We start from the raw sequence: 13,351 nt of genomic DNA on the forward strand, positions 1-13,351 counted from the left end.
TGGATGTTATACATCTTATAATTTTGCTTCCTAGTTCAATAATACAGTAGTCTCTCCTAATCCAAGGTTTCACTTTCTGTGGTTTCAGTTATCCAAGGTCAAATGCAGTCTGAAAATATTAAATGGAAAATTCCGGAAATAAACAATTCATAAATTTTAAATTACATGCCATTTCTGAGTAGTGTGATGAAATCTCACATTGCTTGGCTCTGCTTGCCTGGGATGTTAATCACCCCTTTGTCCAGCTTATTCACACTGTATATGCTACCCACCCCCTTATAGTATAGGAAAAAATATAGTACGTATAGAGTTCAGTACTATCTGTGGTTTCAGGTACCCACTGGGGGTCCTGGAACATATCTCCCTTGCGTAAGGGGTGACTACTGTAATTATTAATAGAAATGCTCCATAAGCTATAAAATATATACAGACATGAAAATAATTCTACTTCTTAAAAAGAAGTCTTCAAAAAGTATTCTTACAGCCTGCATTTCATTCAGTTCTTTCTGATACTTGATCATCTGCTGGGTCAGTTTTTCACGTTCAGATTTAAGCTCCATATGTAGCTTTCTATTCTCCTTTTCTTTTCTCCGCACATCTGTGTCACTACCACGCTTGACAGGTTCTTTCCGATTCATGATCTCGGCCAACTTATTCACAGCCTTAAAAACATAAAGATAAGTATGTAAATAAATAAAATAAATTATGTTGATGATTTCTTGGTCATTCACCAATAGCAAGTTACAAAACCTTCCCTACACACAGGGCCACAAAGAAACACTTTCTATATTAAAAAATACACCCTCTTCATTACTCATCATCCTTTTCCAACCAATACTCTATTACTTTTTCACTCTCATATTTTCTGAGAACCGTAATTTTAAATGTGTATAGGTTCACTCTAATGTCACCTTCTACCACTTTGGGTTTTTAGTTCCAAGACAGACTTCTACAAGGCAGATCTTCTTTTACCCTAGAAGAGAGTTGTGCATTGGCATCACACTAATAAAATACAACATGTGTCCAACCACAGAGCAGAGCATCTCGGACCCCACAAGTATTCATGCTGTATATACAATCACGAGAGCTGAGAAAAAGAAGAGTTAATAATCATGGTGCCTTTTCAGAGTGACCCTTTTTCAGGCTGTCAGCAAATGGTCATTCTCTACCGTTTCTTAAAAGCAGAAAAATTTATCAGATTACAATAAAAAATTAGGATGGACTGTGATTCCATATGGAAAAATTAAGAAAAACTTTAATAAACACTGAACTCAACAATGTTAATCAAATCTAGCTTCTCCCAACCTGGTAAAAATCACACAATCCTGACAGTTCACAAGTACTGATACCAACAATGACTGCTACAGCCAATCTGTAATGTTAGAAGTAAAATGTAAAAAAGGTAAACTAAGAAAAATTTCAAAATCATATTTAGAGCATATTATACACACCTGAGTTTTGAGTGTTCTCTCTGTTAACAGCTGCTTCTCAAACTGTGCTTTAATAGCTGCGGCACTTATCTCTTCATCCTTCAACCTTGATAGTTCTGAAACAGAAAAATGTAAAAATTATACTGATAATTCAGCAACTGACAAGCATTAGGCATACTGAAACTAAATGTTATTCTTATTAGTACATACGCTCTTGGGCATCTTTCCATTTGTTATTTAATTCTTCTTTCTCATTTGCAAGATTGGCAACATCACTAGTCAGCGTCCTATTAGTTTCTTCGAGCTAAGAAATGAAAGTAGAACAAGAATCATATCCTAATTTACAAAATGTTAAGTTTTAAAGCGGTACTTCAAAATGAAAATATCCTAGAATGTTGCTAAAACTCTTGTTTTTCTAAGTACATCTATCTCTACACTTCCTGCCTTTGTCCTACCTTACCAAACTTCACCCTTGATGAAAATTTTGCTAACCATACCGACCTTCATATGCACCCAAGGAAGCCAAAAAATTGCCCTCTTTCAAAAATCCTTAGCAGTATTTTAAATGAAAAACAATTTAGTAAACTAAAAAAAGCAAATACTATAACAAAGCTCTGCATTCCATCATGCAGAATAAATTTTAAAATCATAATTTAATTTCTTACCGAACACTGCTTTAAAACAGAAAATAAAATTTTACTAAAGAAGTTGACATTCTTTGGTATTCACTTCAAATCCTATTCCTCTTCTTCCTTCCTGAAGGACATTTTATTGTGAATTATGTGTTCATCCTTCCCATCCATGATTGTATACTTTTATTACATATATGTGAAATAATATAATGAGGTCTTATGTGATTTTAAACTGTCCATAAATAGCATCATACTGCATTTATCTTTCTGTAATTGCTTTCACTCAACATTATATTAAGAATTAAATTGTTGATATACATAAAGACCTAATTAATTCATTTTAACTGATATAGTAGTTCTATCTTCTACCACATTTCATTTATCCATTCATTCATCTATTAATGTAACATTTGATTTTTTTGCTATTACAAACATTTATGCTGCTAGTAGTATTGTGTCTGAATTCCTCTAGCACATTTATCTTATTATGGACTTTCTTTGGATTATATGAATATTTAAAATTTACTGGAAATTGCCATACTATTTACTATACTATAGTGTGCCATATTAAATTTACACTCTGGATAGCAGTAAATAAGAATGCCATTTTCCAGACATCCTTCAAACATTTGAAAGTAGTCAGATACTGAATTTTTGCCAAAATGATGGGTATGGAATGGTATTTCAAAGTTATTTTATCCAGCCTTTTCCTAAAAATTAGTGAGGTTAAACATCTGCTCGTATTTTTAGGTTTTCTTTTTTGGCCAATTTTTCCTTTGGATTATTTAACTTTTTCGTATTGAATTGTAGGAGTTCCACTTATATTCTAGATACTAATCCCTTGTTCAATAAATACATTACAAATATCTTTTCCCTGTCATTTATTTGTCATCTTCTGTTATAAGTAAATTTTGGATTACATTTTAATATTTAAAAAATTTTATTTTTCATATTTAAAGTTCTTAAGATAGCTAGAATTTACCACTGTATATGGTAAATGATAACAAGAAACTAATTTTATTCCTTTCCACATAAAAATGTAGTTATTCCAAAACCATTTATTAAATCTGTATCCTTTCCCATTGATTTGTATACTGCCACTGACACCGTATGCCAAGTTCCTGTATGTGCATGATGAACCTATTTCTGGCCCCCCTACTCATTTCCACTGAACAGGATTAAATATCCCTGTTCTAGTGCCAAACTTTTAAATTACTGTAGCATTTTAATAGGTCTGGACAATTGATAAGGCAAACTCAACTATTTGATATTTTACTTCCATGTGAAATTTTTCTTGCAATTTTTTCAACCTACATATGACTATCCTTCATGATTAAACTAATCTTCATGATTAGTTTTAAGGTTCTTTTAAACTAAGACTGGTTTAACAAGGAAAAAAAGACAAACTGTTTTCTTTTTGGTATTCCCCTTTCACTTTAGTCCTTTAACTCTGAATTTACCAACAGGTGAAGCCATTGGAAGTAGGTTTTTTTTGAGCCTCTCTCTGCCAAACACTGAGAAGCTGATGGTTCACTAGGTCAAATATCTTGTAGCCAGCATATACACTTTTTCATTTAGATCTATGTTACTTTCTTAGTATTTCTAAGGAAGATTTATGATACAGTAATTTAATTAGAACCAAAAAATAACCAAGCATTTTACTTACCGACGCAATTGTCGCATCTTTTTCAGTGAGTTCCTGTTTGTGTCTAGCCATCATCTCTTTGATCTCCAGCTCTTTCATGATTTTCTCTTTTTCCAAATCAGAATATTGCTCTTCAGCAATTGAGCGAGCCAGTTGCTCAGAATCTGCTTTGGTTAAGGTAATCTCCAGTTGAGCAGCCAAGGAGTCCCTACATTTCAGAGGGATAAAATTTTAATGTTCAATTTTTTACTACAAAGTCAAACTTTTGTCTAATTCACTTCATCAACAAATTTTTATTTGGAGTAGATAGCAGGTACTGTTCTAGGAGTAGGGTTCATGGCTATGGACAAAAGGGACAAGGATCTTATCCTTACCTTTCATCCTGTAATTCCTGTTTCTTCTGCTGTAAGTCTTTACAAAGTTTGGTCTTTTCTCCACATTCTTCTTTAAGTTCCCTAACCTGTGTTTTGTAGAGGGTCTGAATAGCAAAAAATACAATAGAAAGTATCATCACCATCAGCAGCAGCAATATTATTTCTACATTCAAAAGCTATCCAGACAAAAAGTCCAGTTGAGCACATACAAATATGCTCACAAAACAGTAATGTTGAGCCCATGAGCAAATTAACAGTTTAATGAGCTTTTCTATTTTCTGGTAATCAACCAATTAACTAACAAAAATTCAGCTAATAATTTAGAAGCGTGATTTTCAACTGGATATCACAGTGAGATTCCTCATTAAATGACACAGATTGACAGGATGAAGAGGCAAAAAAAAATGTTACTGATTTAGACAAGAAAATTTTATTGGCTTAAAATCAATGAAACAGAGGTGACAGTTACTACTTCATATTTTAAAACTGATCTCAAAAAGTACAAAGGTTAAAATGACAATTTTCTTTCTTTCATTATGAAAATATATTCTTCCTCAAAAATCAATGCTTTTAAGCAACTTCATAGGGTATGAGTATGTGCCTAGAACCATTTTTTTAGCAATGACAATGGATTTCTGTTAAACTATCTACAGTCTCTTGCCCAGGCGTTCCTTTTGTATGTGTGTGGTACAAAACATTCATCCAAAATTCTGTCTGGGGTTGCTATAAGAATCTATTCTAAAGACAAGATCAGTCTCCTGGTTTTGCAGCAAAAATTTTTTTAAAATTCTACAAATACAACAATTTTCAAAGTAACACGTCTGGAACTTACTGAGAAATACTGCTCTGCTTCAAGCTGATCTTGGAGCTCTTTCATTTGCCCATCTGCATCTTGACGTTCTCTGTGGGGACATTGAATCAAAGGTTTAAATAAGTTAGACACGTATTAAGCCAGCAACTCTTAAAATGTGGTCTAGGAAACCCGCGGGAGTACTGAGACCCTTTCAGAGAATTCATGAGGTAAAATTATTTTCATAATACTAAGAATCATTGCTATTTTTAAAGCTTTAATTATCTCAGTGTATATGGGCTTTTCTTGAGGCTGTATGACATATGATGATTTCATCACTCCAACAGCTAATGAAATGTGTGCTTGTATGCTCTTGTGTTTTAAAATTTTCTCAGTTTCAATTTCTAACACAAAAAATAACATTAGATATAACTCACAGGAACAAAAACTCTTTGGGGTCCTCAATAATTTTTAAGAGTATAAAGGGATTCTGAGACCAATTCTGAGTGCTATATTAAACCAATAACACTAAATCACATATTCTCAGGCATGCATTTGTGATCAGCCATTTATGCCAACCAAGTAGCAGAATTAAAAGAGCACCTGAAAATTGATTATCTTAGAATGAGTGAAGAAATGACTGGGAGGGGGCCTGCAAGGAGGTAAAGAGTATAGGTTTTTATATCTAAATGTAAATGGTTAACTGCACAGATTTGAACACTTTGTAAAAATTACTGAGTTCTACACTTACCATTTGTTTACTTTTTCTGTACATATTTTAATCTTCAATAAAGAAAAAAATTAAATAAAAAAATAAATAAAATAAAAAATGAGCCTAACAATGCATTTAAGAGGTGGGGTTGAAATAAGTTAAAGTCTAGGCTTATTAACAAAATATATGTATTACAGTTATTCCAAGTCAAAGCTAAGGGGGAAAAAAAAAAGTTGGAGAACAACACAACATACGATACAATTAAAAAACAAAAAAACACAAAATAAAATCTACAAAAAACTCAACCCTATAAATATGGTATACATGTACAGGTACAGGCACAGAAAAGGGTGTGGAAGGATTTTTCAAGTAACAGACTGTTAAGATATATTACCTCTGTAGAGATTAACTATGTCTGCATTCATAAAGGAGACCTTATATTGTTTTCTCTTTACCTTTTAATATAGTTCTGAATATTTTATAGTGAGAAAATATTTTACTACCTATTAGATATTTAAAAAATGTATACAGCTGGACTTCCCCGGCAGTCCAGTGGTTAAGACTCCACGCTCCCACTGCAGGAGACATGGGTTTGATCCCTGGTTGGGGAACTAAGATCCCACATGCTGCAGGGCCAAAAAAATAAAATAAAATAAAATAAAAATGTAGATAGCAAGAAAAAACTCAGAAAGATTAAATGATTTAATCACACCATCTTCAATTTAATATTACTTAGGACTTTCATCCTTATTTGCATTTAATATAATTTGGTCACTTTGTTTACTTACTTGGCCCTTCAACTTCTGGATAAAAGGGAAATTATCACTCAATGTCACTTAATTGTGTAAATTCTCTATTTTATTATTGATGAGTGTATTATTAAAGAATCATGATTTTTATTTCTCTGAGCGGAAAATGTGAAAGATACTAATTAATAACATATGAAAGAACAAGTTTTAAAAATTTAAAATCATCATCACCAGCTAAGCCCGCTTGCAGCAAACCCCAGTGTAATTTTAATATCATGATCTTCTTGAAGAGCTACCATTCATTATATGTAACTTTTAAAGCTCAACATTCATTAGGTATTTAAGAAAAAATATTTTTCAGAAAGTAACCACATAATATGCACATGGTTACAATTAGATAGTACAGACTAGCACAGAAAAAATTCTAAGTCTCCTATCCATATCCATCCATGGGCTAACCCTATTCCCCTAGAGAAAATCACTTTGTTTCATTTCTGTGTATTGTTCTTTTTGGTGGTTACCGCCACATCTCAGCTTATTTCTTGACATACATTTTAATTATTTACCAATTCCCTGCTGCCAGATGTGAGAATTTAGCTCTTACCATCCCTAATGTAGTTGTATCACTGGTCTAAGTGACATAATCAAACCTCCATTTCCTATTGCCATAAGAACATGTCTAAATGTGAGTCTTTTTTCATGTATCTTTGCTGGGTCCTTTCAATTTAAAGACTTCTTTTCCAGCTATAGGAAATTCTTTTCTATTATTTCTTTAATAATTTCTTCCCCTGGGTTTCTCTGGAATTCTTTGGTGCTAGAACTCCTGGAACAGTCTGTCTGTGTCTTAGCTTTTCTCTCATATCTTCTAGTTATTCCTTCTTGTTCTATGTTTTGTGAAATTTCTTTGATTTTTTTCTTCGAACCCTTCTAATAAGTTTACATTGGCAATAATTTTTCATCTTCAAGAGCTCCTTCCTATTCTGGCTGTCCTTTATTATGTCAGGTTCTTGTTTAATGGAAGTAGTATCTCCTAGAGTCTTTGATCAGTACTAATTATTACCAGCAGGTTTTTAAAATTTGTGCTTTCTTTTTGTTAAGTTCTCTTCTATTCTTTGATATATGTTTCATCTGGTGGCACTTTTTCTTCTTCTTTATCATAGTCTTTCTCTTTCATACTGCAGGCTTTCCTCAAATGCCTAGTGATGAGCAACCAGGAGGCATCAGAAATTTTAATCTCTGGGTACAGGGGAGGGGTTTTCTAAATAGCAAACTTCAGTTTAAAATGAGAGGCTTAGGAAGTCAGTCATAAACAGGAAGACCACTAAATGCCAGAATGAGAAAGGCTTTTCTCTGAGCTGCTGACCCCATACTAGCTGTTCTAATTATCCACAGAGGGTATGCCCCATTTCTTCAGAGGGAATGCTCTGTAGGAACCCTAGTGGTGGCAATGCCTGAATACAGACATTTCTGCAAGGGGTAGTGGCAGAGTATGAACAGCAGATTGCTCCATTTATAACATCACATCTTACTCCAGCCCTCCAAGGTATTTGCTTTGAATAATGAAACATTTTTCTTCTTCACCTATATCCCACTTCATATATACTCCTGGCTCTTGCTTCCGCTGCTCTACTTCATTAGGCAGAAGGTTTCCACCCACCTGCCACTATCTCATTAACTAATTTCCTGTCCTCCAATCCACTGGAATGACATGATGTGGGTTTACACATTTAAAAAATTCCTCTACTAGAGTTTTACTGGAATCTTGGAAGGAAGAAAAGAAGTCTACGTTGGCCATTTTCAAGTGCAAGCCTACATAGCACTTCATATGTAAATTCTCATTGCATATATATATATTTAACTTTGTATTCCAATTATTTATGTACTTGCCTTACCTCTTCCTAAGGAATAATTTCTGATAAAATGCTAGTAAGCTTAAGGGTAGGAGATACATCTGACTCATCTTTGAATCTCCCATAGTGGTTATCAGTGCCTTACACATGATAGATATGCATTCATTCATGCAACACTTATTGAGGATGTCTTATGTGCAAGAAATTAATCAAGGGTTGGAGATAGCAAAATATAACTGTGGTTTTTCTTTTTTTTTTTGCCATTCAATGAATTTATACTCTGTTAGGTGATTAAGACAGCAGATGTGGGTATCTTTGGCGAGGAGGGGTTAGGAACTGAGGGATTAAGAAACAATAGATCCAAGTGCACTTATGAAGAAAATAATAGGCATATATACTAAGTAGCATAAATTAGGTATAAACAAAGAGTAATTAGAACAGGAGAAGAAACACAGTCTAGATATTTAACTAGCTCTTGTATTCATATAAACATTGCTGTTAGAATAAATACTATGGAGAATAGCTGTGCAGTCAAATAGTTTTAAAGACTGTGTTCCCTAAAACTGAGGATCCACAGTTTAGGCTCCTGACCAAAGCCAGGCAAATGAGTTCCATCTCAGGACTTAGAGATCCAGAAAAGCCAAATCAGGGTCGCTCCACATAAATGAAGCTATAAGACATATCTCTAGAGTTTGTCCTTCTTGAAGGACCAAGTTTTCTGTTAAATAAAAAAATGAGAGGGAAGAATAAAGCTAACACACAGGGGAAAAAACAAAGAACAAAAAAATATTGGACAAAGATGCCTGAATACTGTTCAAGTTTCTAGTTCCAATTTTTAAAAGTTAAAATCTCATGAAGTTTAAGAGTCTAGGTTTACCCAGGCAATAGATCAGCAAAAAGAACAAACTCTTTTTGACCATCCTTTCCTAGGAAGTGTCAATATTTGAATATTTGACCATCCTTTCCTAAGCAGTGTCAATCTTACTGACCTGTCACAGGTATATAAAAAGCAGGCAATTAGCAAAAGTGATAGGAACAAAGTAATAGTCCTATAGTAGACATACTAGTAATAGTAACAGTAACAGTTGTAGTAATAATGGTCCCTACCATTTACTATGTGCTAGATGCTGTAAATAAGTCATTGTTATCCTTTACAACAGTGGCCCCAACCTTTTTGCCACCAGGAACTGGTTTCATGGAAGACAATTTTTCCACGGACCAGGGCGGGGTGGGGGGATGGTTCAGGCGGTAACGCCAGCGACCGGGGGGCGATGGGGAGCAGCAGACGAAGCTTCTTCGCTCACTCACTCCTGCCGCTCCCCTCCTGCTGTGCGGCCCGGTTCCTAACAGGCTGCGGACCGGTACTAGTCCGTGGCCTGGGGGTTGGGGACCCCTGCTTTACAAGATCCCTAACAAGGAAGCTATTACTGCCCCTCTTCTGTAGGTGTGACAAAAGGTTCAGAGAGGTTAAAATATTTTGCCCAAAGGTGATCAGCTAGTAAGTAGTGGAAATGGGATTCACACCTTGATCTGTCTGGCCCCGAAGCTTATTTTCTTTTCACTCTGCCTCCTATCAAATAACTGGAATCCAATATGACCTTTGGTCATGATTGGGAAGAACTAATTATACTACTAATGACTGATGGGGTAAATTTTAACAGTATATTACTGTATACTTTAAAAGTATTTTACCAATGTTTTCTATTTTCTAAGTAAATTAAATATAGCACTAGAGTGTATCCTAAAAAATGATTAAAAATTTTATATGGTGTTTGTTTCACAGTCAAACATTTCCAAGTCCCAGAAACTAAAGAAACAAACAAAAAGCACTTATGCTTGAGGGATAGTCCTGAGGAAAAATCCTAAGAGCATGGAGTACAAATCCCAGACATTTTCTTCTTCTTCAACACCAACACTCTATATATTATATTATAAGGTGGCAGTAATAAAAAACTGTCGGGGAAGCAAATAAAATCTTTTTAAAGGACAACAGTGGCACTTAACACATTACTTAAAACAGAAAGAAAGAGAAAATGTGGTCAAGAAAATAAAAGGGTCAAAAGAAAATCCCCAGATAAATCAAAATTAAGATAATTTACATGTGGATAGTTGTGCATATTAGTAAATTTTGTCTCAAACAATTAACTTACTTTCGAAGTTCAGCATTCTGTTTTTCCAAGCTCATTTTCATTTCTAGGAGATGATTATTCTCTTGTTTCAACTGCTTTTCTGACATTTTTAGTGTGTTAACTTGCTGTGTTTGCATCTTCAAGTCATTTTGTGTAAGGCAGCGCTTCTGAGTTTCCTGCTCTATTTTTAATGTCAAGTTTCTAACCTAAAAAATAGTGTTATTGGTATGTAAGTAAATTATTTTGACTTTCTTATCAATGAAGCTGGCAGTAAATATGATGATATAAAACAGATTTTTCCCCTTAAACAGTTAATTCACTTCAAAATAAAATATTTCTTGGATTTTCCATAATGACATATTTTTAAAATAAAATATGGTCTTTAAAAATGTTTTAATCATGATTCATTTAGTATATCATCCAAATTCGGTAAAATTTAAAGATTATGGAATATTATTTTACAAGAAAAAATTTTAAATTATAAAACCATCACTGAAACTTTATAAATAAAACCTAGTTTACTATTAATTCATTAAATAGTTTACTATTATTTATTAGTAAACTTCACACTTACATCCTCATTTAGCACATCTTTCTGTTTGAGGAGTTCGTTTATTTTCTGCTGTGACTGTTTGAGGTCACAGTCTAATATAGAGCATCTTTTCTCAGCCTCCAGCAACAAGTTCTCTACTTTCTGTTTTAAAGTTCTTTCCTCCAAGAGCTTTTTCTCCATTTCTATTGCCACAAAAATGGACATAATCATGAATCAAACAAAAGAAGCATATCAAATACATGACACAGTGCTAATAAAAATTACAGTACATGATGCTGCCTTAATAATTTTTTAAATTTCCAATTTAATATTTTCATCTCTCCTCTTAATATAATTGAAATGTCAACAATTTCATGCTTGAAAATTAGGTGTTTCATTTGCAGGGTATAAAATTCAACCACACTCCACAATATTACATCCATTTTAATGAAAGCAAAATAATTCTGCCTTTACTTGTGTTTCTAAAAGACATTTACATCTTTTTAAATAAAGATTTATTTTTCTGCTACTCTGTGCTTCTCAGTGTTACTCTTCCTGCCTAAAAACATTAAGCAAGATCCTAATCATTATAGAGGTAGATCCTATGACTTCAATGGCTCTTTCTATATTAGTATATTACTATGCAGAGGATGAAAATATATGTTTTAGGGAGTTGGCAGAGGACAGGACTCTAGAACCAAACTTCCTGAGTTTAAATCCTGGTTCTGACACTTCCTAATTATTTGACTAGCCAACTTAATTAACCTCTCTGAGGCTCAGTTTTCTTATCTCTAGAATGGTGATAATAGCACCTACACCCATAGGGATTATGCAAAGATTCTGCATTAACATATGTGTAGTACTTAAATGCTGCCTGGATACGGCAAGCACTTGATAGGTGCTCACACAGGAGAACTTTCAGTGACCTAAGAAAATGTTCACAATATTTTTTAAAAGGAAAAAAACCAAAACAGTAGAGGAAATTGAGAAAATATACAAAATATCATCCTGATTTAGTAGCATTCTGGTTAATCTTTACTTTTTATTTTCCTATATTTTCTAAATGATTTGCAACAAACTTTTAATTTGTTTTATTAATCAGAAAAGACTTCTAAAGACCTTTTTTCAATCTCAAAGTGAAGAGCAAAGTTTATGTCTAATCAAGTGATTTCATATTAACTGCAAGTTATTACATGTAAAGGATTACTGATGTACTGATTAGAAAATCTGTTCAAATTCAATAGATTCTTCTGCTCCTTCATACCTAATGTTCAACCTCTAATGATCATTTATTACAAAGTTATATTGGGTAAAAATTAAACCTTATGAATTTTCAGTTTTTAATGAACTGTCTTCAAAAGTGTAGAAAAATGAAACCATTTTTTACACACTACTAAAAATAGCTAGCATTTCTAAGCACTTTTCAGGTATCATTATACTTGGTTTTCACAACGACCTAATACAGTAATTGTCCCTTTACAGGAAACAAGGCACAAAAAGGATAAGTAACTAGAGAAAGTCACATAACTAGTAATTCATTGCTAAGCCATATTCTTAAACAAAGAATGCAATGCAATGACATGCATTGGAAAGACCAAAGGCTTTATACCAGATGTGAGTACCATCTATAAAATGTAAGTTTTGTGTATTCATACAAAATATGAAAGTCATCTGTATCTTACGTTACAGCTGTAAAAAGGAATTTTAAAAAATGAGTTATTATTATGCCAAATTGGTTTATTTTCAACACTTCAGAGAATAATCTATAAACAAATGTACTCGTTTTAAAAACTAATCACCCTAATGTGGGCACAGAGAATAGAAAGAGGCATGAGTGAACTCACTGAGATGAGGAAAATAAAGATTCTGTATCTTGTTTTGGGTAGTGATTATATGTGTGTGTTACAAATGTAAAAAATGTTTGCATTTTATTGCATCTAAATTATGACCTCAAAAGAAATTCAACTTTGTCTTTTTAGGCCATGGACAGGGAAACATGGCCCACTAATTTTCTTGTTAGATATTTCTAAATAAAGCGCTCATTTCATCTTTTATCATCTAGAATCAATGCCTTAAACTAAACTGTTTAAAAAAAAAATCTCCAATTTTAATTACATTCAATAGTTTAAAGGCTATTTATTGCTAAGTTATTAATAAATGTTATGCTTTAATATGAAGTGAAATTTCTGTTTAAGAGTTTTATAAATCTTTGACAAGAATACTTTATTTCCTTTGGAATTTCAAATCCATCATATATGAACAGTCGAGTTTGGAAGACAAGAAATTATCTAAAAGACAATTAATTCCAAGATACGGGCTTGGTTTGTGGAAAAGTTCACTTTGTTATCTTACCCTACACTCATTAGTATTGTGTGACTTTGACCAAATCTAGCTAGTATCTTTATCATGCCAGATTTCAAAATATTCAGTGAACTTATATTCTATAAACTCGCAAGGCTTTTTTAACACCAGCTGGTGAAATGTCAAACTAAATATTATAAAAAGAGC

At 33.2% G+C, this 13,351-nt stretch overlaps 1 protein-coding gene across 3 annotated transcripts in view; it reads right to left on the reverse strand.

Annotated features, from left to right (window-relative positions):
• ROCK2 (Rho associated coiled-coil containing protein kinase 2) overlaps nt 1-13,351 on the reverse strand; it is a 139,924-nt gene that overhangs the window by 17,940 nt on the left and 108,633 nt on the right. For all 3 annotated transcript variants that reach the window (XM_068563870.1, XM_068563869.1, XM_068563871.1), the window contains exons 18-25: nt 10,886-11,046; nt 10,333-10,517; nt 4,914-4,983; nt 4,082-4,185; nt 3,729-3,915; nt 1,641-1,734; nt 1,452-1,546; nt 483-662 (exon numbers count right to left, since the gene is read on the reverse strand). In XM_068563870.1, coding sequence (XP_068419971.1) covers nt 483-662; nt 1,452-1,546; nt 1,641-1,734; nt 3,729-3,915; nt 4,082-4,185; nt 4,914-4,983; nt 10,333-10,517; nt 10,886-11,046 — 1,076 coding nt within the window. The remainder of the gene's footprint in view (nt 1-482; nt 663-1,451; nt 1,547-1,640; nt 1,735-3,728; nt 3,916-4,081; nt 4,186-4,913; nt 4,984-10,332; nt 10,518-10,885; nt 11,047-13,351) is intronic.

This window comes from Eschrichtius robustus, chromosome 15 (genome assembly GCF_028021215.1).
Source record: "Eschrichtius robustus isolate mEscRob2 chromosome 15, mEscRob2.pri, whole genome shotgun sequence".
NCBI classification, from domain to species: Eukaryota; Metazoa; Chordata; class Mammalia; order Artiodactyla; family Eschrichtiidae; genus Eschrichtius; species Eschrichtius robustus.